The following is a 26,767-nucleotide window of genomic DNA, read 5'->3' on the forward strand; positions in this document are numbered from 1 at the left end:
TTATCCTGGTCATGCATGTTGCAGGCATAAGAACCCACTCGAGATGACTGGAATGACGGTATGTTTTACTGCCATGGTACAAGGAATACTTGCTAATTATAGCAGACCGAAAGCAAATGCTGCGGCTACCATTACAGCGCAGGGCCTCAATGAAATGGGGTGAGGGAATGGGGAGTTACTGGCCAAGGACATAAATCTCAGATGAAAGGGGAATAACTTTGAGTCCTGGTATATGGTAAAGTATTACAGCCAGCAATGAGCAGCGAAAATGCAAAAAAAAAAAAAAAACTTTAAGGAAGGAAGGCATGTTTGAGGATTGAAGGGACTTGTGGGGAACCTTTTTGGCAAAACCAGAATTTATATATTGGAATTATAATGTTTGTGTACACTACGTTTTAATTTACTGTGCTTTTAGATTCTGTAGAGACCCTTAGAAACTGAATGAATCAGTGCTGACTCAGCACCTCTCCTCCTATGTGCCCCTCCCTCTTAGGGAAGTTGTGGTTTTGGCCTACAGTGTTGTCTGTTGTTTCTAACATTTCATAAGAACATCTCCTAAAGTAGAATTTTTTTCTCTTTGCTCTCCCAGATAATAAGGTGATTTCAGGTATATTTATGCATTTATGATAAGATTAAACAAAATGTAAGTTGCTTGACTTGGCAGAATTTTTGCACCCCTAGTGACAGGGGATTTTATTCCTACAGTACGTCAACCCGTTTACTCGTTTACTCACCGATGTGGGAGCATCAGTGCCAGTCCTGAGATTCCCTTATACTTGTTAAGCAGTAAACCAGCAGTGCTGACCCTATTCACCCTGCATTCCTAGGCAGGCTGCGAGCACAGGTGGGGTCAGGGGTGAGAAGGCAGAAGCAGACCACTTGTGTGTAATTAGCTGTTAACCGTATGAGAAATGAACGGGTCTGTGGGGTTGATCTTGTAGGGATGGTCTGCTCTCTTGACATGGTACAGGATGCATCAGGGAGAGAGGCAGGACCAGAGGGGACTGGGAAGAGATGTAGGTGAAATAGGTTTTCAGGCCGTGGTAAGGTGATTTATATTCTACAAGCATTGTTGGGATCCCGCTCTACTTTCAAGGGAGGAGCAACGCCCAATGTTCTATGAGCCGGTAAGCAGTACCCAAGAGAAACTTCTGTGGGTAGGCACGGCGCATGCGCAGAAGCCATCAGGGAAAGCTATCCCATGACTTAACCACGCCCTTCACTCGCTGCCTACTGCAAAGAGTCCCGGAAATGCCAGGGAAATTTATGCCGTTGGACTTCTCAAAACAGAGGTTGCGACAGCTTCACCATCAAATGTGGGTGAGTCTGAGTGGAGCCCCAACTTTGAAACCACGCCTCTCAGTCCCAGGGCTGTAGGGGACCGTGGAGAACCGGGGTTGGCTTGGGAATCATTCAGAGTTGTGACTCTCACCTTGAGCCCTCTCAGGAAGGAGAAGGAGACCAACTCTTACCTGCCTTGTGTTTTCAGCATCCAGAATCTAAGGATGATTGACCTGTTTCTCCCGACTGCCCTTAAGGTCCTTCCTTCAATCCCACGTGAGGCCTCCCTGACCGCTCAGCGGACCCTTCAGTCCACCTCGGTGTCTCCTAACCTGACACCTTCTTCAGCTCTGCTGACCATCTATGAACTAACTGAGCAAGTTTGGGGACTACAGTAGTTACCCAGCAGAAATTATATAATCCTAACTGTTACCCTCTTAGAGCACACAGCAGAACAAATAGATGGGTAAAGTAAACAAACAAATACCATGCTGAGCAGAGATCCCGAACCTTACAAGATCTATAATCAACACCACACGGGTGGTCTGTAGGGATCGGACCTGAGGACTTAGAAGAGAGAGGTCTCCGCGGAGAGTGATATGTGACCAGCCAGGCCTTGGTGGTACACTAGAAGCAACATAGAGGCTGAGGGAACAGGAGCTTAGGCCACACAGGCTTGTGACAGACACCTCAAGGCTCTGTTCTACCAGTCCTGGAGGCACTACAGAAGTGATCTCACCGGAGGGAAGACATGGTCTGATCTGCTTTTTTAAAATGTCAGTTTCCTGGGTGGTAGTGGTACAAACCCTTGGGAGGCAGAGACAAGCAGATTTCTGAGTTTGAGGCCAGTCTGGTCTATAGAGCGAATTCCAGGACAGCCAGGGCTACACAGAGAAACTCTGTCTCGAAGAAAAAAAAAAAAAAAAGCAAACAAAGTGACATTTTGTAGCAGGTAGTGGTTCCTGGCCAGAGAGACACAGCTGACCGCATAAGCTGCACCTTGAAGGACAAGGCTTCCAGGGTAAAAGATGAGGTTCAAGGAACACTGGTGAAGGAGGGCTACAGGCAACATTTCAGATCTTTGCGAATTTCCTGAAAAGTGCACATTGAAGGAGGAAGCATTTGTTCCAGCAAAAAGGGCTAAATTTTTCAAGGGTAGCACATTTTTCTTCTTCCATTCAAGCCCCAGCTCAGCTATACAGAAGCTTCATCCTGGCGCCCTGTGCCTCAGCACTCAACTCATGACCCAGGAGGAAAAGTACTTCTCACCAATCCAACACTGGGGTGAGCTGAGTGTGTGGGCTCCCATCATGCAGTCCCACGCAGGCCAAGAGGTCTGGGGTAGTTTTTACCCCACGGCAGTTGTGGTGTACTGGATGCACGGTGAGCTAAGGCTAGAAGCTCAGAGGAGGCTCGAGCCTTGCTGGTGGCGTGATCCATGACTAAGGGTAGATGGGAGCTCTCACGGAGACGTGGGTTGCAGGCTCACGCGCACACAAGAATGCATTTCACTCATGGAGGACTGCCTCTCCAACTGCAGAAGTTTCTTTGTGCAGCCAGAAATCTTGGTTTGCAGGTGGCTGCTTCCCAATGGTGTCCTGGAGTCCGTTCAGAAAGACACTGATGAAATTACAAAAGAACCTACCCTCAAGGCTTTGAATCAATTACGTTGTAGGCACTGTCTTCCAATGTCTTCTGCTAAGATACCTACTGAGACCTATACTTCACCATATGAATTAGGGAGTGGGGGTGGGGGTTACAGTCCACAATAAGCCACAGGTTACACTGTGGTCTAGCAGAGACACTGGAGAGACCTAGGGTCAGAGCAAACCTGAAAGGATTGTCCTCACAGACTTCTCTTAGCCCCGTTCTGATTGGCCCAGACTTGGGAATGCCTGTGTCCCAGGTTCATGGTGAACACATCTGACTGGCACTGCTGCACAGCATTTTCCTGGTAGAATAGCTCGATCATTTAGGGACAAAAATTAGGAAAAGGCATTTTATCAGGAGGAAGAATAAAGCAGTCTTCTTGCAGATGGAGCCATATAGGTATGGTTCTAAGGAATGTGCTAAATCCTTTTACATTAAAAAGTGAGTTACACAAGACCAAAACACAGCATCCATCTGCAGAAACAAATGGCATTTCTATCTTCTAGCAATGAACACAAGTAAAATTAGGAAAACATTCCATGTGAATACCATCCAAAAAAATCAAAATATTTTGAAATAAATTTAATGAAACACATACCAGACTTATAATTGCAGCTGCGATTACAGTTTGAAATCTATAAATTAAGTAAATTTCATCAACATTCCAGAGATTTTTCATATTAAAGAAATTTAACAGTTAATGCAATGTAAATCCTAGGTTTTGGATTTATATAGTCACAATTACATAAAATATTTTACCTTTAATGATAATAGATTCTTTGTGAGCCGATTTAGAGAGCAATTCTCTAACAGGAGGGACATCATCTCCATCTGGAAACTGAAGTCCCTGCAAGAGACTGAATCTAGCAAAAATGACTAGACCTATAAAAGGAAGGACCGAATCTCCTGCAGGAATGATGGGATCCCTAGGAAGAGGGACTTAATTTATTCTCTGTGAAGGCTGGAGCACCAGCAGGGTACCGATCTTTAATTCCAGAGACTGTGTTCAGCAGGGTGGACTGAGTTTGCGGGAATGATACATCCACAATTTGGACACAGCCCCCAGTAAGACGACCGCACCTGGACCAGTCATATGTGGGAGTTAAACATGCACTTTACAGTGGTCCATGCTCTACCTTCCTTCCTGAGTTCAACCTCTGTTCACCTTCTCCTTGACCTTCCAAGACTACCACTACCCACCCACCCCCCCCCACACACTCAATGTTGAGGGTTGGGCTTTTTATTATATATATATATATGTATATGAATATGAATATGAATATACATATATTTTATATATAATTAAATTCTATATATAATATAAATACATATACATAATTTTTTTCTTTTGGTTGAGGGTTTTTCTGCATAGCCCTGACTGCCCTGGAGCTCACACTGTAGACCAGGCCAGCCTTAAACTCACAGAGATCGGCCTGCCTCTGCCTCTTGAGTGCTGGGATTAAAGGTGTGAGCCACCACTGCCTGGCTGTTTTTGTTTTGTGAAGGCTTCTGATGTTATGGCTTCCTCTGTAAACTCTCCACTCCCCAGCACTGCTCTCTGGTACCTTTCTGACCAAAAGATAGAGTGTGGAGTTTGCATACCTAGTAAGTCCACGGGACTGCTGCTGATAGTGTCAGGACTGCCCTTGGTAGGGCGAGCCCACACCCAGGGGTGTGGGTGGGAGAGCAGGCCAGGCCTTCCTGAGGTGGGCTGCTGAGCAATCTGATGGCCGACCTTCCCGGCAGTTCTTTGCTGGGACTGTTCCTGCTCTTTCTTGTGCTCTCTGTGCATTCACAGTATTTCCGTGTGACCAAGCAAGCGCTGTGTTGATGGGTTTTCTGTTTGGATCCTTGGTTGTAGGTCAAAGAAGAAAGAATAGCTGAACTGGAAACAGAAAATGCTATTCTGCACCTGAAATTGGCAGAGGTAACATTTAAATGTGTCTTGTACACTGATAGACCAACATACCCAGCATGAGTAGTGTTTGGAGTCAGCTCCTGTACATACGATTTTCATTTGATCTTTTGTCCCATTCAGTGAGGTAGAATGAACTCTCCAGGTGACACTTAGCATGTCATCTTATGCTGGAATGAGAATGAATCCTAAATTATATATCTTGGTGCTCAGAAGTTTTTAAGGAATATCCATTAATGATACACCCAGCAGCTGTTTCTTAGTAGATGCGTTGTATAATTTATGCATCATGAAGTCCTCCACATTAAGTTGTACAATTCAGTGTTTACTAAGTCTGCAGATACACAACTGCTACAGACTTTATGTTGCTGTAACAAAATACCTGAGACTCCCTATCATTTACAAGGAACATTTGTTACTTTCAGTTTTGGAGTCCAAAATTAAGGCACTGCGGGTTTGATGTCTATGTCCAGCTCATTTCCTCTAATTGGCACTGCCTAGATGTCCTCATGTGGTAGAGTGGATGAGCAAATCGCCGTCTAGCCTTGTCCATTTATGAGGGTAGAGTCTTCATGATTTCACCCCGCCTTTATATCACCGCAGTGGACATTGTCAGCATGAGTCTTGGACGGGCACTGTAGCCCCTAATCAAGCTGTGGAAGCTTGTTTCTAAGGCCCCCTTTTCAGTTTTCCTTTATAGCCTTTTTACTTCTGAACAGTTCCATACCAATCCAGCAGACAGACCTGACCCAGCCACAGCCCTTCATTCTGTCTACAACAGATTGCTGGACATCCCCAGGAGCACCTTCTGCTTGCTTCCATCCTATTTGAGGGAATTCATCTGCTCTTGGGGTCAATCAGGGACTGAGCAGAAACTAGAAGTTTGTGTTGGACAGGGCCCTTCCATAGGAGTTCAGACACTGTCTCCATCACAGGAGCACATCAGAGGCTCGGGCCCTGCTTTCTTCTCTGCTCTAAAGAGTGAGGGCTTATCTGCCTGAAAACTGAGCACTGCTCTGCTATTGCACAAGACTGTAAGCTCTTGGCTGGGGTGAGCACTAGTGCAGCTCACTGAACGTGTGGCTGGTGTCTGAGAGGCTGGGCCTGCTACACCCACTGCTTATAAAGACAAAGGAAACACACAGGAAAGCAACAGAATGAGGCAGAACCCACAGTCATCACCTTCTTTGTTTGGGGCCCTTTCACTGACACCTGCAGAAGCCAGTGTAGAAGTCTGGCCAGCCCTGTCTTGTCCTGGAGCCTGGATATTTTCTCTGTCCTCCTTAAGTCTTAGATGCGTCTTCTAGCATGCCACAGGGAGTACTTTCTGTTACCTCCCGCAGTGCTCCACAGAAACCCAGAAAGATCTTTTTAAAAATGTGTGTCTGTTGAAAAGCCTTCCTATTGAAAGCCTTTCCTGGTTTTAGCACTGCCCTCAAGTGAATCCCCAAGCCCTTGGCCTCTCTGCAGGTTGGCGCTCCTTTTCCTGTCACTTCTCTCCTGAGGTCTGTCACTCACAGCCTTGGCTTGGGCTTTGTCTGTCTCTTCTACCTGGCCAGTGCCTCCTGGCCTAGCCCCACCACCCGTAACCCTGAACTAACTGTCCACGCTCCTGGGATTCCTTTCCTGACTCTCCCCACTCTAGTTTAAGCTCCATTGGCTTCTCTCTTCCTGTGTAGTGTGTAGCATGGACTATCAGTTTCCTTTTCTTGAGGGAAGGTACCTGCTGTGTTTTCAAGGTTTAAAAACCTTACATTGTATTTTTTTTTTTCTCTCTGTACCAGGAAAGGATGAACAGGAGCAGGTGTGAGGCCTGGCACGATGCTCTGCTCAGAACAAGGCAGTGTCAGCAGGGAAGCACCATGCAGCCTTCCTCCCGCTCGCTGCCTGACTAGGGCAGAAGTGACCTCAGCACTGCCAAAATCACCATGCGTGCATGCGTGCAGGGAATGCTGAGTGGCGTAGGGCTTAGGAGAGCACGTGTGTCAGAAGAGGCTCAACAAAGCTCTCTCAGACGGGTTCAGCTCCCCTGCTCAGTAAAGAAAGCCTACAGAATGATTAGCATCTGAGCGAAGATGAGATATGGGTAGCTTTTGGCCAGTAGACAAATGACTTGAGATGGCAGCAGTGGAGACTTAGCCTCATAAGTCACAGTTGTTATTTTTATGTGTGGGTCTTTTACCTGCAGGTCTGTGTATGATCATATGTGTGCCGTTGCCCTTGGGGAAAAGAGGGCATCCAGTCTCCTGAGATTGTGGTTACAGTTATGTGAGTGCTCTTTAACTGCTGAACCCCCACAGTGGTTATTTTAAAGTTTAGTGCTAGAAAGTGTTTGTAATAATGTAAGTATCCCATGCCCCAGCATTGTATATGAGCTGCCCTTAGACTGTCAGTGGCTTCTGAGGGAAAAGCCAGGAAAGCAGCTATCTCACTTAGAATATTTGGCAAGTCTCAATGTGAGATTGTGGTAGATATTTTTATACCATTGATTAAAAACATTGTTCTACCTTATGTTAAAAACAATGTGACCAGGATGGGAAACAGGAAAACAAAACAAAACAAAAAAATCCATCTGCAAATTGGATTAACCTGCCATGGTTAGATGTGAAGGTTTAAGCTGTGTCTGTTCAGAAGGGATTCAGATAGCACTCACAGATTCTCCCCCACCTTAGTAAAGCCAGCCTATCTTTGAATAAGCTCACAGCTGTCTGCTTTATGTGATAAAGCGCCTTGATACAGCTTAGCTTTGCCATTTTTCCTTCTGTTCGTGAAGCAAACTCCATTATTCCTAACTAAAGAGGAAAAGCATATGGTTAAGCTCACATAGCATGCTATCATGTGTCATTGAGAGTGACGTCCTTCCATGTGTTCATCGTCTAACCGTCACGCTGAAGACCCTGGGGTCACAGCTGGGGTTGGACGGGGTATGTGTGACGTGACGCACAGGATATTAGCTGCATTGTTCCCCAAGTTCCCTGAAAGCTCGGATGCAGGCTGTTCCTGGAACTCTATCACACACACAGATACGGCGATTGCTTCCTACTGGCCTGAGTTCATGGTAATGAGACCTCCAGAAGTTGGTCTGGACAGCCCATCAGAGCTTTGTTCTTGTTTCACATAGCCCCAGTGCTCCAGTAAAATGATGAGGCTGTTAAATGGGTCAGATGTCCATGATGGCACCATGAGCTGTATTACAGACACTGGTCATATAACTTGGGTTTGTATTTCCTAAGAACCTTAATATGGAATATATGAAATCATGAGCTGCTCTCAACGCGCTATATTGAGTTAGAATTGGTGGAGGGAGCTGGGCAGTGGTGGCGTACACCTTTAATCCCAGTACTTGGGAGGCAGAGGCAGGCAGATCTTTGTAGTTCAAGACTTGCCTGGTCTACAAAGAGTTCTAGGACAACCTGGGCTGTTACACAGAGAAACCCTCTGTTTGTCTCAAAACAAAACAAGCAAATGAAAATAACAAAAAACAAACAACAAAAAACCATAAAAGAACTTCTGAAGGGAATTGTGGTGAACACTCACCTTGCATATTTGTCGAAGAACCACTGCCTTATATGCCCCTGCTTCATAGCAGGTCACTTCAGGATTGCTGGCTGTAGGCCGCTTCTGCATCCCATGGGCTTTTATGATCGGTTGTACAGTTAGACTGTAGTGGCTGATAATAGCATGATCAGTTGTGCTAACTATGCTTTGATTACACAGAAGCTTCAACAAGATGTCAAGGAGTTTCGGAATTCTTTCCTGGTGCTCTTACAAAGCTGTCAGGAGGAGTACCAGAGCTGCCTGTCTGACTTAGTGGCTGTTGTGCAGAGGGCAGAGCTGAGCAGCGAGGCTCTTCGAGGTGAGAGACCTCTGTGAACAGTGACCAGCCTGGGACCCCAGCCCATCTCTTTTAACTCCTAGCATATGCTAAGTGATGGCAATAACAAATACTGTGCCACTCACACCTCGATGAGACGCCCCCTCCCGTGTTTGACGGTCTGCCTACCTGCCCTGTAGCTCACCTCCTCCCCCCCCCCCGACACCCACATAGCATGTTCTCAGCTGTGATGTTCAGGGCCATGAGCTTCCTGTGTCAGATTTCCTCCGGACTAGGAAGTGAAGCGTTCTCTTCTGCCAGCTCAGTTGTCATATCCAGAAGTCCCGCTTGTCTCCCTCCAGCAGCACTGTGTGTACAAGAGCACGTTTATTCCCCAGTGCCATGCAGTCCACACCTGTGGCAGGTCCTAAGGGAAGCTGATCATCATGCTGCTATTTCAAGAGATGCAGCAAAACGTGCTTTGTGGTCAGGCTAGCATCTTAGCTTAGATAGCGATTGCCCTGGGATCTCACGGTAGTTTCCAGTCTCCATAGTACAGTGCATTTCATTTCAGAAGCCTCCTGAGGCCTTGTAGGTGTGCATATGTATGTGTGCACACATATGCGTGAACGGTATGTTTGTATACATGTGCACGTGTGTGGTGTATGTGTATATGTTACATGTATATGTGTGGTCTAGTGTATTCATAGGTATGGTTGTATGCATGATGTGATATGTGTACATATGTTCATATATGGTGCATGTGCTGTGCATGATGAATACAGGTAGAGTGTCTGGTCTGTGTACATGGGTAGTATGTGTAATGTGTATATAGTACACGTGTATGGTCTTCACTTGCATGCTGCATGGGAAGAGTCAATCATCCTTCCCAGGAGGAGCAGGAGCGAATCATGACAAACTAAAGGAAATGCTGATATGCATGTGCGATGGTTTTAAGGCTATCAATCACTACCCACAGGAGCGCTGTACATGCTGTGCCTGGGAAATGCAGCCAGGAGGGCATCCCGGGCTGTTGTTCCTCATGTTGCCAGGGGTGGGGGAGTCTCAGAAGGTCCTAGTCAACTAAGACAGCATATCCCCTTCACCAACATCCCTTGCTCAAGCAGCCCTACTCCATAACTGACAGGAAAGCGGGCAGCAGCAGTTCATGTTGTAGGCCGAGGAAGATGAGAGGCCAGCTGTGAGCCAAGCTGAAGAGCGTCTGTGTAGATTGCTCAGGGTAGGGCTTCCCATCTCTCCTGTGTCGGAGACAGGCACCGGGAGTCTGTGTGAAGAAGTAGTGTGGGTCTTCCTGTAAAAGCAGGGTCATCCTGACAGGACAGAGAAAACGTTGGGTCCCAAGATGTGTACTAAGAGCCAGAAGTCAGCCCAACTTCTGCCACGTGTCCTCGTCCCACACAGAGGGGGGACCTCATGGAAACCTTTATAACTTGTCAGCCCCCAGTGGGTGGTCATTAGACCAGGACTCCTTGAGAATCACTAGTTACCATGAGCATTGAGCACCCAGAACCTCAGCTGGAGAACCCACTGTGGCCCACAGCCCTCCCCCCCACACCAACCTCCTTATGATTTACATTTCTTGGCTAGGAGACCACCGAGTCTCCTCCTGAGAACCAAACTGTAACCTGGGGGTAACCTGTCCCTGCAGCTTCTCAGTCAGAGGCTACACACCTACAGCAGTGCTTGCAGGAACTGGAGTCACGCTACCACTTGGAGCAGCAGAGGAGGAGGACCCTCCATAACAGCCTGGTGGTGAGTGCCTGCATTGCCAGCACAGTGAGTGGTTCAGCAACTCAGAATATGCCCAAGGATGAGCGTGAGGCCTCACCTGAGTGACAGCTGACCAAAATTGCTAGAATCCCATAGGAATGCCTGGGGGCAGGAGTCACAGCCCAAGGTAGGGCAGAGGACGTGAGAGAAAGCCAGAAATTATCAGTCAGGATCAAGCATCCTCTCCACCACTGGCCACTCTGCTCAGCCAAGAAGCAGTGATGGAGGGAAAGAGGTTCACCAGAGTATTGGGGTTAAGAGCACCCGTAGCTGTGGTCTCTTTCGGTAATATGATCACATTGGCAACACCTGAGACTGACAGTTAAGCTGATGAGGTGTGGGACAGGTGAGTAGGGGGTAACTTTTTCAGGATATAAGAACCCCAGAACCTCAGGGTCCCTGGGGTCTCACAAACAGCTTCCTCCCTCAAGGTCTTGCTCTGCCTCCCTCAACCACAGAGGAGGATGCAAGGATCTCTTGCCTTCCCAAGAGGCGTAAGACCTAAGATCCCTTGGAAGACCAGCAGATCAAACTCAGGCCTCCACACACTAACACGAACAGCTAAGGTCTGTCGTTCATCTTACCAACTTTTCAAAGGTGACTTCCATGGTGTGTTTTCCTTTAGTGCCTCTGAACCTCGGTTACTAATTTCCCAAAGCCTCTGTGTCAGCCTCTGGTGACACAGCTCCCCTGGACTTCCACAGTCCTTGAGAACCATCTGCTTACCTGTTTCAGTGCTTAGAACACTGGCCTTAGAGGATAGTTTCTGGGTACTTGTGGAACAAGCATTGGCTAAAGTTTTTTAAGGAATTTTCTCTTTTTTAGAATCACTTTTTTTATTGAAAATTTCTTTTCCTGTATCATATTTCTGATCATGTTTTTCCCCTTTCCCAAACCCTCCCAGGTCCTCCCTACCTTCCTACCTACCCAATTTTATGTTCTCTTTCTTTCTCTTAAAAAGAAAAGCAGACTAAAACAACAACAAAAATGTAGGTGGAGACTGCTTGTTCATTTTCCAACTGCTCAGACCCAAATAATCACACAGAAACTCTATTAATTACAATACTCTTCAGCCAATGACTAGGCATATTTCTAGCTAACTCTTACATCTTAAATTAACCAATTTCTATTAATCTATTTATCACCGTGAGGCTGTGGCCTACCAGTAAGGTTCTGGCCGGTGGCTGGCATCTTTCTGCTTCAGCAGCTACATGGCATCTCTCTGACTCTGCCTACTTTCTCTCTATATATATCTCTGTTCAGATTTCTCGCCTGGCTTTATCTACTTCGCCATTGGCCAAAATAGTTTCTTTAATAACCAATGGTAATAAAACATATTTATAGCATACAGAGGAAAATCCCACATCAAAAAACCAAGTATGTGTGCACATGCACACACACACACACACACACACACACACACACACACACACACATATTTTGATCTTCACAGCACTGCTGGTTCTTAAAGAAAAAGTCCCCTGTTGTAGGAGGCCATTTGTTTGTTCCTGGCTGCCCAGACTCAAAATAACCACTCAGAAACTATATTATTTAAATCAATGCTTGGCCAATCACTTAAGCATATTGCTAGCTAGCTCTTATGTCTTTGGTTAACCCTTTTCTATTATTTTATATTTTACCACAAGGCTCACGGCCTACTGGCAAGGTTCCAGCTGGCAGCTTGTGTCTTTCTCCTCTGGAGGCTCCATGGTGTGTCATGACTCGGCCTTCTTTCTCCCTGTTTGGTTTAATCTTAAGAAAAGCCGCTCCACCAATGCAATAACTCCAATTAAACCAGATTAGGCCAAATTAAAATGCCCGTGTTTAGTAAATGCAGCACTCTGGTGGAGTAAGACAGCACGGCGGGGAGAGGAGCCCACACAACCCTGGAGACCACGTGGTCCTGACCCTCCCTGGGAAGGGGTCAGCGCTTGACAGGCTGGGAGTTGGAATCCAGACCAAAGTAACTCCCAGGCCAGGGGCTGGGGTGACGCTTCCAATCATTCATCCCAGACTCCTTGGATATAGGGGTGTTAGAGGGCTGGGGTCTCACTTTCAATCAAATACTCCCAGCATTCAGTTTAATTTTCTCCACCTAGCTTTACTCTGCCCTATCACAGGCCAAGGCAGTTTCTTTATTCATTAATCAATAAAAGCAACACATATCCAGAAGGATTTTCCACACCATCCCCCTCCCTGGAGAATCCAACAAGAGCTCATGAAAACAAGGCATTCCCACTTCTCTCCAGGTCCTAAAGACCTGGGCAGGTGCACAGAGCCTACTTGTAAGCATTTGGGGCAGTACTGTATGCCATACAGACAGACAGGTTCCAGATGTGCTGACCAGCTGGCTGAAGTATACCACCCACTGATCTCCTCAGTACCCAGCCAGAAAGCTCGCGAGAGAAGAGAGAAGGAGCCTGGCCGTGTGCGGAGGGCTCTCTGCAGTGTTCACGAATACCCACTAGGCTCTGCCATGGCTTTGTGTACCCTCATTTTCCTAATGCCTTTGGTGTGAGAAGGCAAACTTCCCATAGCTGAGGATGATAGAAAATTGAAAAGGATGATTGATCAGTGTTGATGGGCTGAGCCTGCTTTAGATACAGGAAGCCAGACAGGCGTAGGTGACAGATGCGGAAGAGCATAGGGTCCCCACAGCGACAATGCACCCTGAGTCCACACAGGTTCTGAGAGTGAAGTCATGTTTGAGTAACTATTGTAATCAGACTTTCTTTGTATTGCCAGCTCACAAATAACGGCACAGAGACTTCTTATTAATTATAAAAGCATGGTCTTAGCTTAGGTTTGTTTACAACTACCCCTTAAGACTTAAATTAGCCATTTATATTCATCTACTCTCTGCCGTGTGGCTCTTTACTCTCCTCCATTCTGTACATCTGACTCCCTGTGTGTCTCTCTGGCAAAATCCCCAGTGCCTCAGATTCTCCCCAAATTCCTCTCTTCCTGGAGGTCCCACCTAGTCTCTCACGCCCAGCTATTGTTCATTCAGCTCTTTATTAAACCAATCAGAAGGTGCCTTAGGCTGAGATACATCTCCACAGTGTACAAAAAGATTATCCCACAAGCTATGGATATCATTAGGCCACCTTGATGACTTCCAGACAAATGCAGGCAATGGTTTCAGCTTTAGTTGTAGCATCTTGACTGCTGGACTCCTCTGCCCAAGTGTTGACCATCCCATCCTCCCTACCCCCTTTCTAGGGTGGTACCTATACTCTGTATGTATGGGTTGGTTGGGTCCCACCTCCTCTCCCTGGTCTCTCATTTACCTATCCCCTAGTCGTACCTTGTTGAAGCATTCCAGGGCTGCTTTTCCGTGTGAGTCTTTCCTACCACAGTTACTGGTGTACTAATGGTCCTCACATTTCCCTGAGTGTTTTTCTGTGGGGGAGAGGGAGTGAGGGGTGGAACCAAGGCTTTCTGAAGGGAATCCAGTCTTTTGGTTACAGGATGTGATGGAGGAAGTTCATTGGCTAATAAAGGAACTGCCTTGGCCCATTTTATCGGTTAGAGGATAGGTGGGAGGAGAAAACAGAACGGAACGCTGGGAGGAAGAGGAAGTGAGGTCAGACTCGACAGCTCTCCTCTCAGGAGCAGACGCCTGAGAGAGACGCCATGCCCCGCTCCCAGGATGAAGCTCCGACCCAGGATGGACATAGGCTAGAATCTTCCTGGTAAGCGCACCTTGGGGTGCCATACACAGATGATTAGAAATGGGCTAAATTAATATGTGAGAATTAGCCTAGAAGAGAATGGGCCAAGCAGTGTTTAAAAGAATACAGTGTCCGTGTAATTATTTTGGGTAAAGCTAGCCGTAGGGGCGGCCGGGTGCTGGGATGCAGCCCTGCTGCCCCTATTACTACAGATTGGCACCCAACGTGGACAACTAAATCCACAGAAAGCCTGAAAAAGCTTGGGAAAGAGTAAAGCATGTTGTCTTGATAGTAACAATTTCTCGCCCCACGTGATGAACTAAACCCACTTAAAAAACCTGAGAAGGCTTAAAAATAAGGGAGAGAGAGTTTAACACAGATTTTTGCTGTTTGTTGGTGGCGTGCTGTAGAGAGATTTCCTGATTCGGCAACAGTAGCAGAAAAAACGCTGTGTCATTTTAAAGCGCTACTTCCCGGGGCTGTGCCTCCATTGCGATCTCTGTCTGACTCCTGCGGGAGACAGAGCTTTTGAATAGAGCATTTGGAGTAAAGTGCTATGATTTGTTTGATGGCAACTAGACTCGCTGTGTTCTCAGGTCTACTCTGCTTGCCAGAGGCAAACAAGCGCCTCATCTAAGAGAGGCTTCCTGACTCAGCTTTAGCTGCAAAACCCTGCAGCTTATTAAGAAGTCCTGCCACGAAACACTTGAACAGTGTTGACGAAAAGCTGAACGCATGATTTTCGGTTTTCAGCCGTAGCAGGAAAAAAGCTGCGCCGTTTAAAAATGCCGGCTTTCTGGGCTGTCCTGTCAGGACAAACTCTGACTCTTTTACGTAGGTGGTTTGTGTGGTTTGCAAGCACAGGCTGCTGAAGCTCGCTTGCTGGCTACAGCCAGTACCTCAGCCATGAGGCTGGAAAGCTAAGGAATGGGCTGGATCCAGCCGGCAAAGCCACGCCTTTAATCCTACTGATATTGCTTGGTAAATTAAAGACTCGTGTGGTCAGAAAAACAGAGAGATATACAGTAAAGAGAGATTCAAAGACAGAGAAATTTTCTAAATGGTTTAAAGTGTGTTAAAAATATATGCAGACTAAAAGTTGAAGTTCTTAAAGTAAAAAACAAAAAAAGGAAGAGAGTTGTTGTGTGTGGTAGCACATGCCTTTAATCCCAGTGCCTAGAAGGCAGAGACAAACAGATCTCTGTGAGTTCAAGGTGTAGTAGTGTACACCTTTAATCCCAATGCCTGGGAGGCAGAGACAGGCAGATCTCTGAGAGTTCAAAGACAGCCTGGTCTACAGAGTTACTTCAGGTCAAAGATACAGAGAACCTGTCTCAAAAAGCAAAGAGTTAAAAGTAAAAATAAACAAAATAGAGGTTAAAACAAAGCTGCACAAAGATGGAAAATACACAGAGAATTTTGATACTGTATGCTATTATGCTCTCTTTGAATTATTTGAATGCTGAGGAAGGAGCAACAGCTGCTAAAAGATATTTGTTTATAAATGCTGCTGAACTAATCCAACATAGATATTTTGAATTTGGATCTAAGGATATGATACTTTGGAAAGGAGTTTCTTATTTTGTTTTCACAGAGGATGAGATGCTGTTCATTTCTTCTATTCCGATTTGGTATGATGGACCACGCCCTCCTGAAGGGTTGCAGTGAACATCTTCAGAAAATTGCTTCGCTCAACTGCCAACTGAGATGAAACTAGCACACAGGTTATACCATGAAAGACCTAATTAACGACGCCCCCATTCAGCAGGAAGCAGTTTGGAGAGAAAAAACTGCGCCCATGTTCCCAAATATGGTTTATAAACGTCCTTTTACATTTAAAGGGGGATATGATATAGATATGAATAATTTACATTAGTATTGATTTTGCTTTATTGATAGAGATTTAAGGTCAATTTTGTTATATATATATAAGTGTTTCTGATTTTGATTAAGGTATTGTGATTGTGTAGTTCATTTAAATATGTACTGTATAATTAAGAAATATAGGTTGTTAATGGATAATCATTGATAATAGTAAAGCTTGTAGTCATGTTAGTTAGATTTTCTAGATATATAGAGATATATTTTAGATAGACATTCTTCATGTCTTTCAAAGATTACAGAATAGGACATCTAATGTTTTAATAACTGAGGACTTTCATGACACTGAGACACTCTGCTCCTGGCAGCACCAATCTACTTCAAGAGGAAGATGGGCATCGAAGAGGCTCGTTATGGTGTTTGATAGCCATTGGGGCAAGAAACTGTTCTTGTCTGGACGATTGCATAAACTGGACACAGAGAACCCACAGAGAGAGGACTACTGAACTTGCCTAAGGTGAGATGATCTTTCGGGGTTCCTGATTCATTTTGAAAGAGTCTGCGAGACATTCTGCAGGACACAACAGATAGTGACTGAACTGACTTTGAATTTTCCTGCTTTATGGAAATGTCTGCTGGATACCTTGGGCCTGAAGGCTGAAGATGGATGCCCCAATGGTACAGAGGAACTCTGGGTGACTGTCCAGGCAGCAAGATGTCTCTGTCATTTCTAGAGTTTTAAAAGTTGCTTTTTTCTTGTTTGCTTAGGTAGTATTGTATCTTTCTGGAGTCTTTGATGGAGTTAAGAATAGTTAGTTATAGTTTTCCTTAGTTATGATAAAGATTATTGTAACTTTTACTTGATAACTGTTTTGTTATATGTAATTTTGCTATGTTAAAGTTAAAGCCTTTTTTTGTTTAAACTGAAAAAGGGGAAATGATGGAGGAAGGTCATTGGCTAATAAAGGAACTGCCTTGGCCCATTTTATCGGTTAGAGGATAGGTGGGAGGAGAAAACAGAACGGAACGCTGGGAGGAAGAGGAAGTGAGGTCAGACTCGACAGCTCTCCTCTCGGGAGCAGACGCCTGAGAGAGACGCCATGCCCCGCTCCCAGGATGAAGCTCCGACCCAGGATGGACATAGGCTAGAATCTTCCTGGTAAGCGCACCTTGGGGTGCCATACACAGATGATTAGAAATGGGCTAAATTAATATGTGAGAATTAGCCTAGAAGAGAATGGGCCAAGCAGTGTTTAAAAGAATACAGTGTCCGTGTAATTATTTTGGGTAAAGCTAGCCGTAGGGGCGGCCGGGTGCTGGGGATGCAGCCCCGCTGCCCTTATTACTACAAGGATGCCTGGTTACCGGGTTTGTTGGGTCTGGCTGGTTGTTTCCAGCCTGAGTCAGCTATGTGAGTCAAAGCTGGCAAGCCAGGGAGGGCTCCAAGGGTGTGCTAACTGGAGGCCTGCTGGGTCAGGAACTGCAGTGGTTCCATCGGAAGAAAGAAACCAGCCAGATTCTGCGGGCTCCAGGTACCTCGGGACAGCAGTGGGACTGAACTGAGTGAATGGCTAGAAAGCCGTGACATCACAGCTGAGCTCAGGATGCTCTGGGTACCTTGTAGAAGATGGATGGAATGCTTCAAGGCAATCCCCCAGGTGTCAAAGACCTGGAGGAGGCTGTGTGCTGTGAGCACAGGTCACTTCATTTTGTTGTGTTCTAGGTAGTAAATCATATTGTCATCTGGATGATCCCCTGGAGGGTCAGGGCACAGACCACAAGCCAAATTCTTGAAATTCCTCCTAAAATGCCTGAGAGAGTTAGTTCTTGATATCAGGAAATGGATTTTTGTTGCTACTTAAGGAACAAATCTGTTAAGGTTGAATAAAAAAACTCTGAGTAGCACTAAGCTGGAGACCCTGTGGGAAACTTCAGAGGTCAGGGCAGCCTGCTGCAGAGCCAGCTGCTGTGTTGTTGAGAGTTCTTTGTTGTTGTAGGAGCTGAAAGGGAACATCCGAGTCCACTGTCGCATTCGTCCCTCTGTGTCGGTTGATGAGGAGCTGGTCGGTCCGACTTCCCAGAACTGGTAATAGACTTTCCCTTTCTGTCTATCCCAACCCAAGGGAAGAGAAAGGCTTCAGGTAGTGGCAGGAATTGCATGCCCCTGTGCTCCCAGCCCTGTGCTCGGAGCAGCTCCTGACGCCGAGGTGAAACTGTCTTTTGGGATGGCTCTCCGTGTTGATGATGCAGGGCAGACCCAGGGAGAGCAGCTTTCAATGTGACCAGAATATCTGTCTGCACAAGCTTATCCATTGGGCTGTCTCTGTCCTGTCCAGTAGCAGGGTCCCACCCCATCTAGCCTTCCCTTCAGGTTGTTCCAAAGGGGACATGCCTTCATCCTTCCTTCTAGAGACTTCTCTCATCAAGGATAAGGAATGTCAAGTTGTGATAGTTGATACTTTTGACTTACAGGAGTAAGTGTAAAACTAAATGAGTACTTGCTGACTGAGCTCAACAGGACATGTCCTGTGCCCCGTGTCCCATGTCCCATGTCCCACTCTCCTAAAAAGCCTCCTTCCTTCCGTGTCTGCTCCTATCCTCTCATTTCTTTGTCTCCTATCCCTGGGCTAGGCTGGTCTCCTTGGGTCTGCAGTGGGCGTTGACTCCCTGGCCTGCTCCATGCATTGGATCCTGTTGTCCCATCCCCTAACAGTTGAGACTTTTCTGTTTCTATTACACACTCCTAGTGTGACACATGCCATCTCTGTGTGTGTGTCTGTTTCTATTACACACTCCTAGTGTGACACATGCCATCTCTGTGTGTGTGTTGCACATGTACATGTTTGTATAGGTGCATGCACACAGGCTACAGCAAGGTGCTGGGTATCCTCCTCTGTCATTCCTCATCGTGTTCTTTTGAGGTAGCGTTTCCCCTTGAGCTTGGAGCTTGACTTTTCATCTTGGTTGGCTCCCAGCGAGCCCCATGCATCCTCCTATCCTATCCCTAACGTGTTATAGATATGCAAGCCCTGGACTGGCTAGTCTGGGTGCTAGGATTCAAACACACATCTTGAAGCAATATGGCCAAGACCCAAATAATGTCTCTGTTCTTAGTGATGGCAGAGATCTTTTCTTCTCAAGTCTTCCATTCTGCTAGCCATGGAACATAAGATGCTTTCACAACACTAGCCATGGCTGTTTGTCCAAAGCTGCGGCTGGAGAAGAGCTGTGTCCTGTGAGACTTAGTTCTGAAGAGCCGTGTCCTGTGAGGCTTAGTTCTGAAGAGCGGTGTCCTGTGAGACTTGGTTCTGAAGAGCAGTGAGCTCTCCTGAAGGTGTCTTTCAAATCCTGTTCACAGGCTGGCTTCTGTTACACTGTCCAGCTGTGCCCATCTGTAGGGTATAGAAGTCACCCCCCCCCCCAATATCTTTGGTCTAAATGGTGCAAACTGAGTCAATCAGAAGTGCTTTCTCAGTCACCCCACTACAAACCACACTCCAGAGGAAATGCCAAATCGTTCCAATGCAGACGTTCCCAGTATGGCTGGGTCACTAGGCTGTTCCTTTCCCTCCTAGGTCAGAACCTCCACCTACTCTCTGGTTGCTTATTCTCCTTCAATTTTTGTTTTGAAACATACTGATTTTTCAGGTTCCTGGTTCTTGTAGGCATTGAGCTCCTGTAGGCACACAGTCTGACATTGCTTTCCTTTATCATTCCTGTCCTATTGCGGGGGGGTCACCTATTGCGTGGATCACACACAGAAGGTGGGGATGTGAAAGGAAAGGTGGGGTGTATAGCAGAGGTTCAGGAACCGAGCATCAGGGGAGAGTACCCAGAGCCCAGCAAACAGTGTAGAAATAGAGCAGCAGATGTAAGAAGATAGCCAGTATGTAGAGTTTGGGTGTCAGGAAGAAGTGGCCTACAATAGCGCTCTGATAACCGCTGTCTTGTCTCTGCAGCCCCACCCCTGGAGAAGTGGTCCATGCTGTTAATGACGTAAGTAGTTCCTAGTGAATGACATCAGAGATGCTGGCATTGCCGCGTCACATCCCTGCGTCCTGGGCTCCCTACACTCGGATAGAAGGGGCATGCGTTGGTTTCATTCTTTGTGCCATGCTGACCAGTGTTGGCCTTCTGATTCAAAAGACCAAGAAAGCAAGTGCTAAGATTTTGGTCATGAGAAAATATGAAAGCAGTGAAGTGAACTATGGACTTTACAATTCTGAAGTTGAAGTAGGCCTGACTCTTTCTTAATCTCCTCAGATATCTTGGTTTGTCTACAGACAGACTTCATGGTAGTAATGGCTGGACATGTATTGTGCTCATGGGTTGGGGAAATTCTAGGTGACTGTACTGGGCCCCTTGTATCCATGATAAAGGAGGTCTCACAGATAATGACCATGACTCAGCATGCAGAACGCACTGCGAGAGATGCTGGGCTGAAAACGGATCTCAGGGCGGGACTAAAGTCAACTGAAATACAAGGTGATGATAAAGCTTCTAAGCTCCTCATTGTTTCAGACACACTGATTACCTTTACACCAGAACCTAGAGCCTCCTAACAAATAAATATGTATTATAAAAAAAAGATAGAGTAGAAGAGGGAGAGACTATAATATACGACTCCAGTTACACAGTGGTTTCCATGTGGCTTTCTCAGACACAGTTGTAAAGGGTATTGGGAACTTAGAAAAACATAAATGATTTCCTAGACCATGAATCAATAATATGATATGATATGGTATGGTATGATATTATGATATATAAAAGCTGCTTACCCAAGTCTGACCTCCCTTCAGTGAGAAAACCATGCTTATGTAGGGTATCCATCTCCAAATTTGAAGAGAGATCGGGAACTTCCATCTCTAAATTTTATGAGGAAAGAAAGGTCAGATGTCCTTGTGCCCTCTGTTCTCAGGTGCCTTTAATGAGAAGTCACCCTTCTGTCAAAGTGGCATGCTTGGGATGGCAAGTTCTGTAACTGGCATGGTTTGAATATGAACATCCCCCAAAGGATCTTGTGCTGGAAGCTTGGTCCCAGAATGGCATATTGGGAATGGGTAGAGTCTTTAAGAGACAGGGCCTGGAGCAGGGAAGATGGCTCGGTGGGTAAGAGCACTTTCAGGCAAGCATGAACCCTTAGCACCAACCAGGTATGAGTGTGCTATAATCTCAGCATAGGTGTGCAGTGGGACACAAGCATATTCTCGTAGCCTGTGCTTCTGTGAGACCCTTTTTCAAGGTGGTAAGGAAGAAAGTGATGAACCAAGGTACCTAATGTCTTCATTTGATCTCTTCATGCTTACACACTCATGCGACACACACACCCCCCACACACACAAAGATGGTGCTTACTGCAAGGTGATTAGGTCACTTCTAGAGGGAGCCTATGTAGCAAGAATTGGTTGCTATAAAAAGGGACAAACTGTTCCCGAATGGCTCTCCCTTCTCATCCTACCATGAGATCTTTCAGGCACACACGCCAACTATGATGTGATGCAGAATTATGACAAAGGTTAAGCCACCAAGGTCACCTCATCTTTGAACAAAACTGATCCAAACAAAGTTCTTGGTGCGTTACCCGCGTCCGTTATTTTCGTCCTAGCGACAGAAAGCAGGCGAGCTCAGCCACTCTTCAAGTGGCGCTTACCTCACAAGGTATGATGAGTGAGATGTGTGTTGTGTGTTAAGAGTCCTTGTCCTTTGAGGAAACACTTGGTAGCTTTACAAGTAGATTGAGATGGTTTTTGTTTTCAGTTTAGACTGGGCCAAAAAAAGAGAAGTATGTGTGTACAAGAATACAAGATTGAGGGCTGGAGAGATGGCTCAGCAGTTAAGAGCACTGGCTGCTCTTCCAGAGGTCCTGAGTTCAATTCCCAGAAAACACATGGTGGCTCTCAACCATCTGTAACGAGATCTGGTGCCCTCTTCTGGCCTGGAGGCATACATGCAGGCAAAATGCTGTGTACAAAATAAAATAAATCTTAAAAAAAAAAAGAATACAAGATTGAGTGGGCTAAATGTTTAATGCAGGGTCTTGGTACTAACACTGTCAGTTCTATGTCAGTGTACACGTCAGAAAGTCTAAAAATCAAGTTATATTGGGTCGGGTTGGTTTTATATTTTACTCTAACTTATTGCAGGTATCACAAAATAAATTTAGAAAGCTACTGACTCCTAATACTGGCAGGTTTGGGTCTAACTTGAGGTCTCAGGACATATGGGCATAGTGTGACTAGTCTATGTCATGAGAATTAGTGTGGCTACTCTTTCAGTCATGAGGGTTAATGCAGTCACTCTCCCAAGTCATAAGAGCTAGTGTGGCCATTCTCTCGAGTCACATGGGTCAGTGTGGCCCTTCTCTCAGGTCGTTAGAGTTAGTCTGACCATTCCCTTAGGTTACAAGAGTCAGTGTGGCCACTCAGGCAGCGTGAGTCTGTTTGTCTGCTCTGTGGTGGTGGTGGTTAGCCTGCATGTGTGTGTGTGCATGGAGTGCATGTATGCAGTGCCTGCAAAGGTCAGGAGAGGGTTGGATACTCTAGAACTGGTGTTGCAGATGCCTGGGAGATGCCTTGTGGGTGCTAAGAGCCAAGCCCAGGTCCTGTGCAAGGGCAGCCAGTGTTTCTAGCCACTGAGCCATCTCTCCAGTTCCTGCTCCGAAGTTTGTTCGTTACAGTCTGCTCCAAAAGCTTGTTTCATAGGAATCAGTCTTAAGATGGTGTATTGTAGATCTCAGCAACACTGGAAATAGTTTTAATCAGTGATTTGATGGCCTTATGTTTTTTGTTTTTACAAAGGGTAAAGTATGATAATAGTTGTTTCAAAAATCAACAGAGCCTCTGGAAATAAACAGTTTTAAGGTCTTTAAAATTCTTTTCTTTAAAGCCATCTTTATTACATTTATTTGTTTTGTATGTGACATACGCAGACGTCAGAGGACAGCTTGCAGGAGTTGCTTCTCTCCTCCCAGCTTGACATGGGTTCCAGGGATAGATCTCAGATTGTCAGTTTGGCAGCAAGCTCTTTTAACTTCTGATCCCTCTCATCAGCCCCCAAAGTATATTTTGTTCTGTCCCACACACCTTGTGCCTCAAGCACCAGCATTGCTAAGGCAAGCCAAAGGAGATTTATGAAAAAAAGACTCCAGGACTTGGGTTTAAAGACATTCCACAGCTGATTGCCGTGGTATACATCATTAATCCCACCACTTGGAAGGCAGAGGCATGTAGATCTCTGTGAGTTCCACATCAGCCTGGACCACATGGTGAGTTCCAGGACACCTGGAGCTACATAGTGACACTGTGTCTCAAAAAAGCAACAAACAAAAATAAGCAATAGCCCCACCCCCATACAAAGACATCCCATTCTCAAGTTGCTAGCCTTTTCTCTCATTCCTTAGGTGAGCTCTCAGAGTAGCCGTGGCTAAACAGCCCTTACTCTAGCCTTTCTAGCCTGCAGCCTTCTGGTCAACCCTCATGAATTATCCACTGAGAAAAACACGTCCTTGGGCAGGTTTCTTCCAGCTGGTGGGGAAATCAGATTGTGTTGCTTCTTTATTCTACCACCCCTTAGCAGACCTCCCAGGGCCCTGCCCAAATTCCACTCATCACTTCGGAGGTCTTAGTGTTTTCAAGTCTTACTCAGTAAAGTCAGATATTTCCTTTGATTGTAGCATTTTGGGTTGTGTTTAAGACATATCAGCAGAATATGTTTAATAAGTAGGTCTGCCTGTTAGGACTGCATGTAATCTTATCTGCTGAGTGAGTGAGTGAGTGGTTGGTTCATGGCCTTGCATCTCTTGGCTTTCATGATATTTTTATTCCTAAAACCTGAAGAGTTTGAGTTTCTGTTGGCTCCCTGTGATCTCAGTGCCCAGCACCTCTCGACTTACCCTGTAAATAAGAACAGATTCACATGGCTGCCCTTGTCCTGGAGAACCCTACAGCTTGCTTGTTTACACTTTTTGTTTGATCTACCTCTTACTTGAAAGACTCAGGAGAGCAGCTTGTTGGCTTTGCAACAAACACCGGTTGACTGTAGTGGAGGTTCTTCCTGCCACTGACTTGGATTCCTAAATTCCTATGACACTTTGAATAAGCTGTCCTACATAGTTTTGGTCCCCATACCTGTGTGTGTGCGTGCACGTGTTTGTCTGTATGTATGTCTGTGTGTGTATGTGTGCATAAGTGCTTCCTTGCAGGTGAGTCCAGAGACTCTCATGGCCCAGTTGGGAAAAGGGCCATGGTCACCCTGGTGACTCCCATCCAGACGAGCTCTATACTGCAGGGGACCAGGGTGTGAAAATTGGGGCAAAAAAACAAATAAAACCTATTTAAATAGCCAACAGAAGTCACTGGTTTATGTGAATAAGGGACATTTAGTTATGTGAAAGGGGAGATTTGGAGCACAGGCAGGCAAGAGCATTTAAACTGTCTTGCTAAAAATTGAGCATTGTTCTTGGGATAGTGTCTGCTGCTGTGCATGGCATCCATTGTGGAATAACGTTCTACATGGTTCTACATGATTCCACATGGTTCTACATGGTTCCACGTGGTTCCACATGGCTCCACGTGGTTCCACGTGGTTCCACATGGCTCCACGTGGTTCCACGTGGTTCCACATGGCTCCACAAGGTTCTACATGATTCCACATGGTTCTACTTGGTTCCACGTGGTTCCACATGGTTCCACATGGCTCCACGTGGTTCCACATGGTTCCACATGGTTCCACATGGTTCTACATGGCTCCACATGGTTCCACATGGTTCTACATGGTTCTACATGGCTCCACATGGTTCCACATGGTTCTACATGGTTCCACATGGCTCCACATGGCTCCACGTGGTTCCACATGGTTCCACGTGGTTCCACATGGTTCCACATGGTTCCACATGGTCAAGAGCCTTCTGGGTACTGGGGAGCTTTCATGGATGCTTGTGTTCCGAACATAGTGTCCCTCAGGGTTTGGGACAGACATTGTAAACTGTAACATTTTCACTTGTTTTTCTTTAGGGTTAAAGCTCGGGCACTTGAGGATAGCTGGGTATGTGTCAGGCTGGGGCCTTGGAGTCACTTGTGGCTGACGGTAAAAATGTCCTGCCACAGTGAGGTAAAGGTCAGTGGAGGACAGTGAGAGCCTGCGGGGAAGCCGTCAGGCTGATCTTAGAAAAAAACACTACAGCCCTTGTTTCTTCGGGGCGTCTGCTCCTGTCGATGTTTCAGGGTTCTAGATGGGAAGAGAATTAAGAGCCATTCAGGGATAGACCACAGTATGCAGGAGCACAGCTGGTAGGGTGGCCATGGCTACACAGTGTGTGGACTCTATGAGGAGTGGGGCTCCCAGAAATGGCACCCTGATGGCACCACCGCCTAGATGTGCAAGTTTGCACGTGACTCCACAGGCCACTGTGGCATTTGATAGTCCTCTGACAGGACAGACTGTCACCCCAGCTCTGCCTCTCCTGCACAGCCTTGTCCTGTGGACTGGCCCACCCTGTCTGTGCTCCTGAATCTTGGCTGAAGTTACTGCCTGACCTAGGGACTCAAAGCAAGGCCTCAGTGGCCTGGCAGGAAATGACTTTCCTTGTCACTCCTTCAGGTACCTGCTACCTCCTTTAACTGGTGATGTGTGGAATGCCCAAGGTGCTGGTATGAGGACAGGAGAGTGCCAGCCATGACAACACTGAACAGGGCAGAAACTGCAGGCAGGAGAGACCAAGTCCAGAGACTCTGTAGGCCCAATCAGAGTTCGTCTACTGTCAGACGAGTTGCCAAAGGCCATCGTTTGACAGTACTTTTGTAATGTAACCAGCCACGCCTACATGGCTGGGATGCCTGTGGTGTTGCCCTGACGGCAGAGATAGTTGAAGATGCCCTGGGTGCCTGTTGATGTCAGTGTGTGTGTGTGTGTGTCGTCAGGGAGCCATCACAGTGAGCCTGCTGATGTCACTGTGTGTGCGGGGGTGGGGAGCAGGGGAGCCATCATGGCACACCTGCTGATGTCCCTATGTGTGTGTTGGGGGGGGGTTGTCAGGGAGCCATGATGGTGACTGGATGGAGAACAATGTACTCCTGCTGCCTCCACGGATCCTTTAGCCGTAGACAATAACAAATGACCATGTCTAGAGTGAAGAGCTGCTGGTCCTGTAGCTTAAAGCTCTGCTCCCAAAACAGGCATCACTTTTCACATGGATGTCTACGTATATCTCCATACATACTATGAAATTTTTCTTTAAGAACTTTATTTGTGTGTGTGTCTGTGTGTGTGAACTCGGCACAGTTTTCTTTCCACCTTTGCATGGGGCCCAGGGATTGAGCTTGGATCAGAAAGTCAGTCTGTGTGCCAACCCTTCTCTCCCCTTGGAACCCTTCCATCAGCTCCCCTTATACATTATTCTGGAAGCCTCTCCCCCACCCGGTCTTACCCTTCAGGTGGAGAGTCAGATGTCCGCGGATTGTCTCCCTGACTTTATTGTTTATTTTTCCCCACTCCCCTGTTTATTTGTGAATTCATATTTGTGTTAGGGCTAGGAACAACCCAGGCTTGTCTTTAGCTGGAGGAAGCTATTGCCTTTTTTTCCCCCTGGAATGCCTTGGCTTCTCTTCATAGGCTGTGAGTGAAAGGAGACCTGAGGAGGCAAAGGCAGAAAGATTGTCTGAAGTTTGAGGCCAGCTTGGCCTACATAGACCCTCTCTTCAGCTCCCTCCCTTCAAAAAGACCTAAAGTCAGTGTGGCTTAAGACTAGGCAGTTCACCTGTATTAGGTGTGATTATGTAATGTGACTGCCTGGCCTCACGGGGACCTGGGCCCCATCTGAGATGT

The 26,767-nt window shown here is 46.4% G+C and overlaps 1 protein-coding gene across 1 annotated transcript in view; it reads left to right on the forward strand.

Moving 5' to 3' along the window:
* The first annotated feature begins 1,170 nt into the window (after window positions 1–1,170).
* The window catches only part of Kif25 (kinesin family member 25), a 42,430-nt gene continuing 16,833 nt past the window's right edge, over window positions 1,171–26,767 (forward strand). Inside the window, exons 1-8 of the mRNA XM_041679996.1 lie at window positions 1,171–1,320; window positions 4,793–4,858; window positions 8,564–8,702; window positions 10,330–10,457; window positions 17,944–18,032; window positions 19,906–19,942; window positions 21,552–21,604; window positions 24,958–24,988. Coding sequence (XP_041535930.1) covers window positions 1,171–1,320; window positions 4,793–4,858; window positions 8,564–8,702; window positions 10,330–10,457; window positions 17,944–18,032; window positions 19,906–19,942; window positions 21,552–21,604; window positions 24,958–24,988 — 693 coding nt within the window. The remainder of the gene's footprint in view (window positions 1,321–4,792; window positions 4,859–8,563; window positions 8,703–10,329; window positions 10,458–17,943; window positions 18,033–19,905; window positions 19,943–21,551; window positions 21,605–24,957; window positions 24,989–26,767) is intronic.

Source organism: Microtus oregoni, unplaced genomic scaffold, assembly GCF_018167655.1.
Source record: "Microtus oregoni isolate MIOR12 unplaced genomic scaffold, Mior012 000033F_ref0000390, whole genome shotgun sequence".
Taxonomy (NCBI): Eukaryota; Metazoa; Chordata; class Mammalia; order Rodentia; family Cricetidae; genus Microtus; species Microtus oregoni.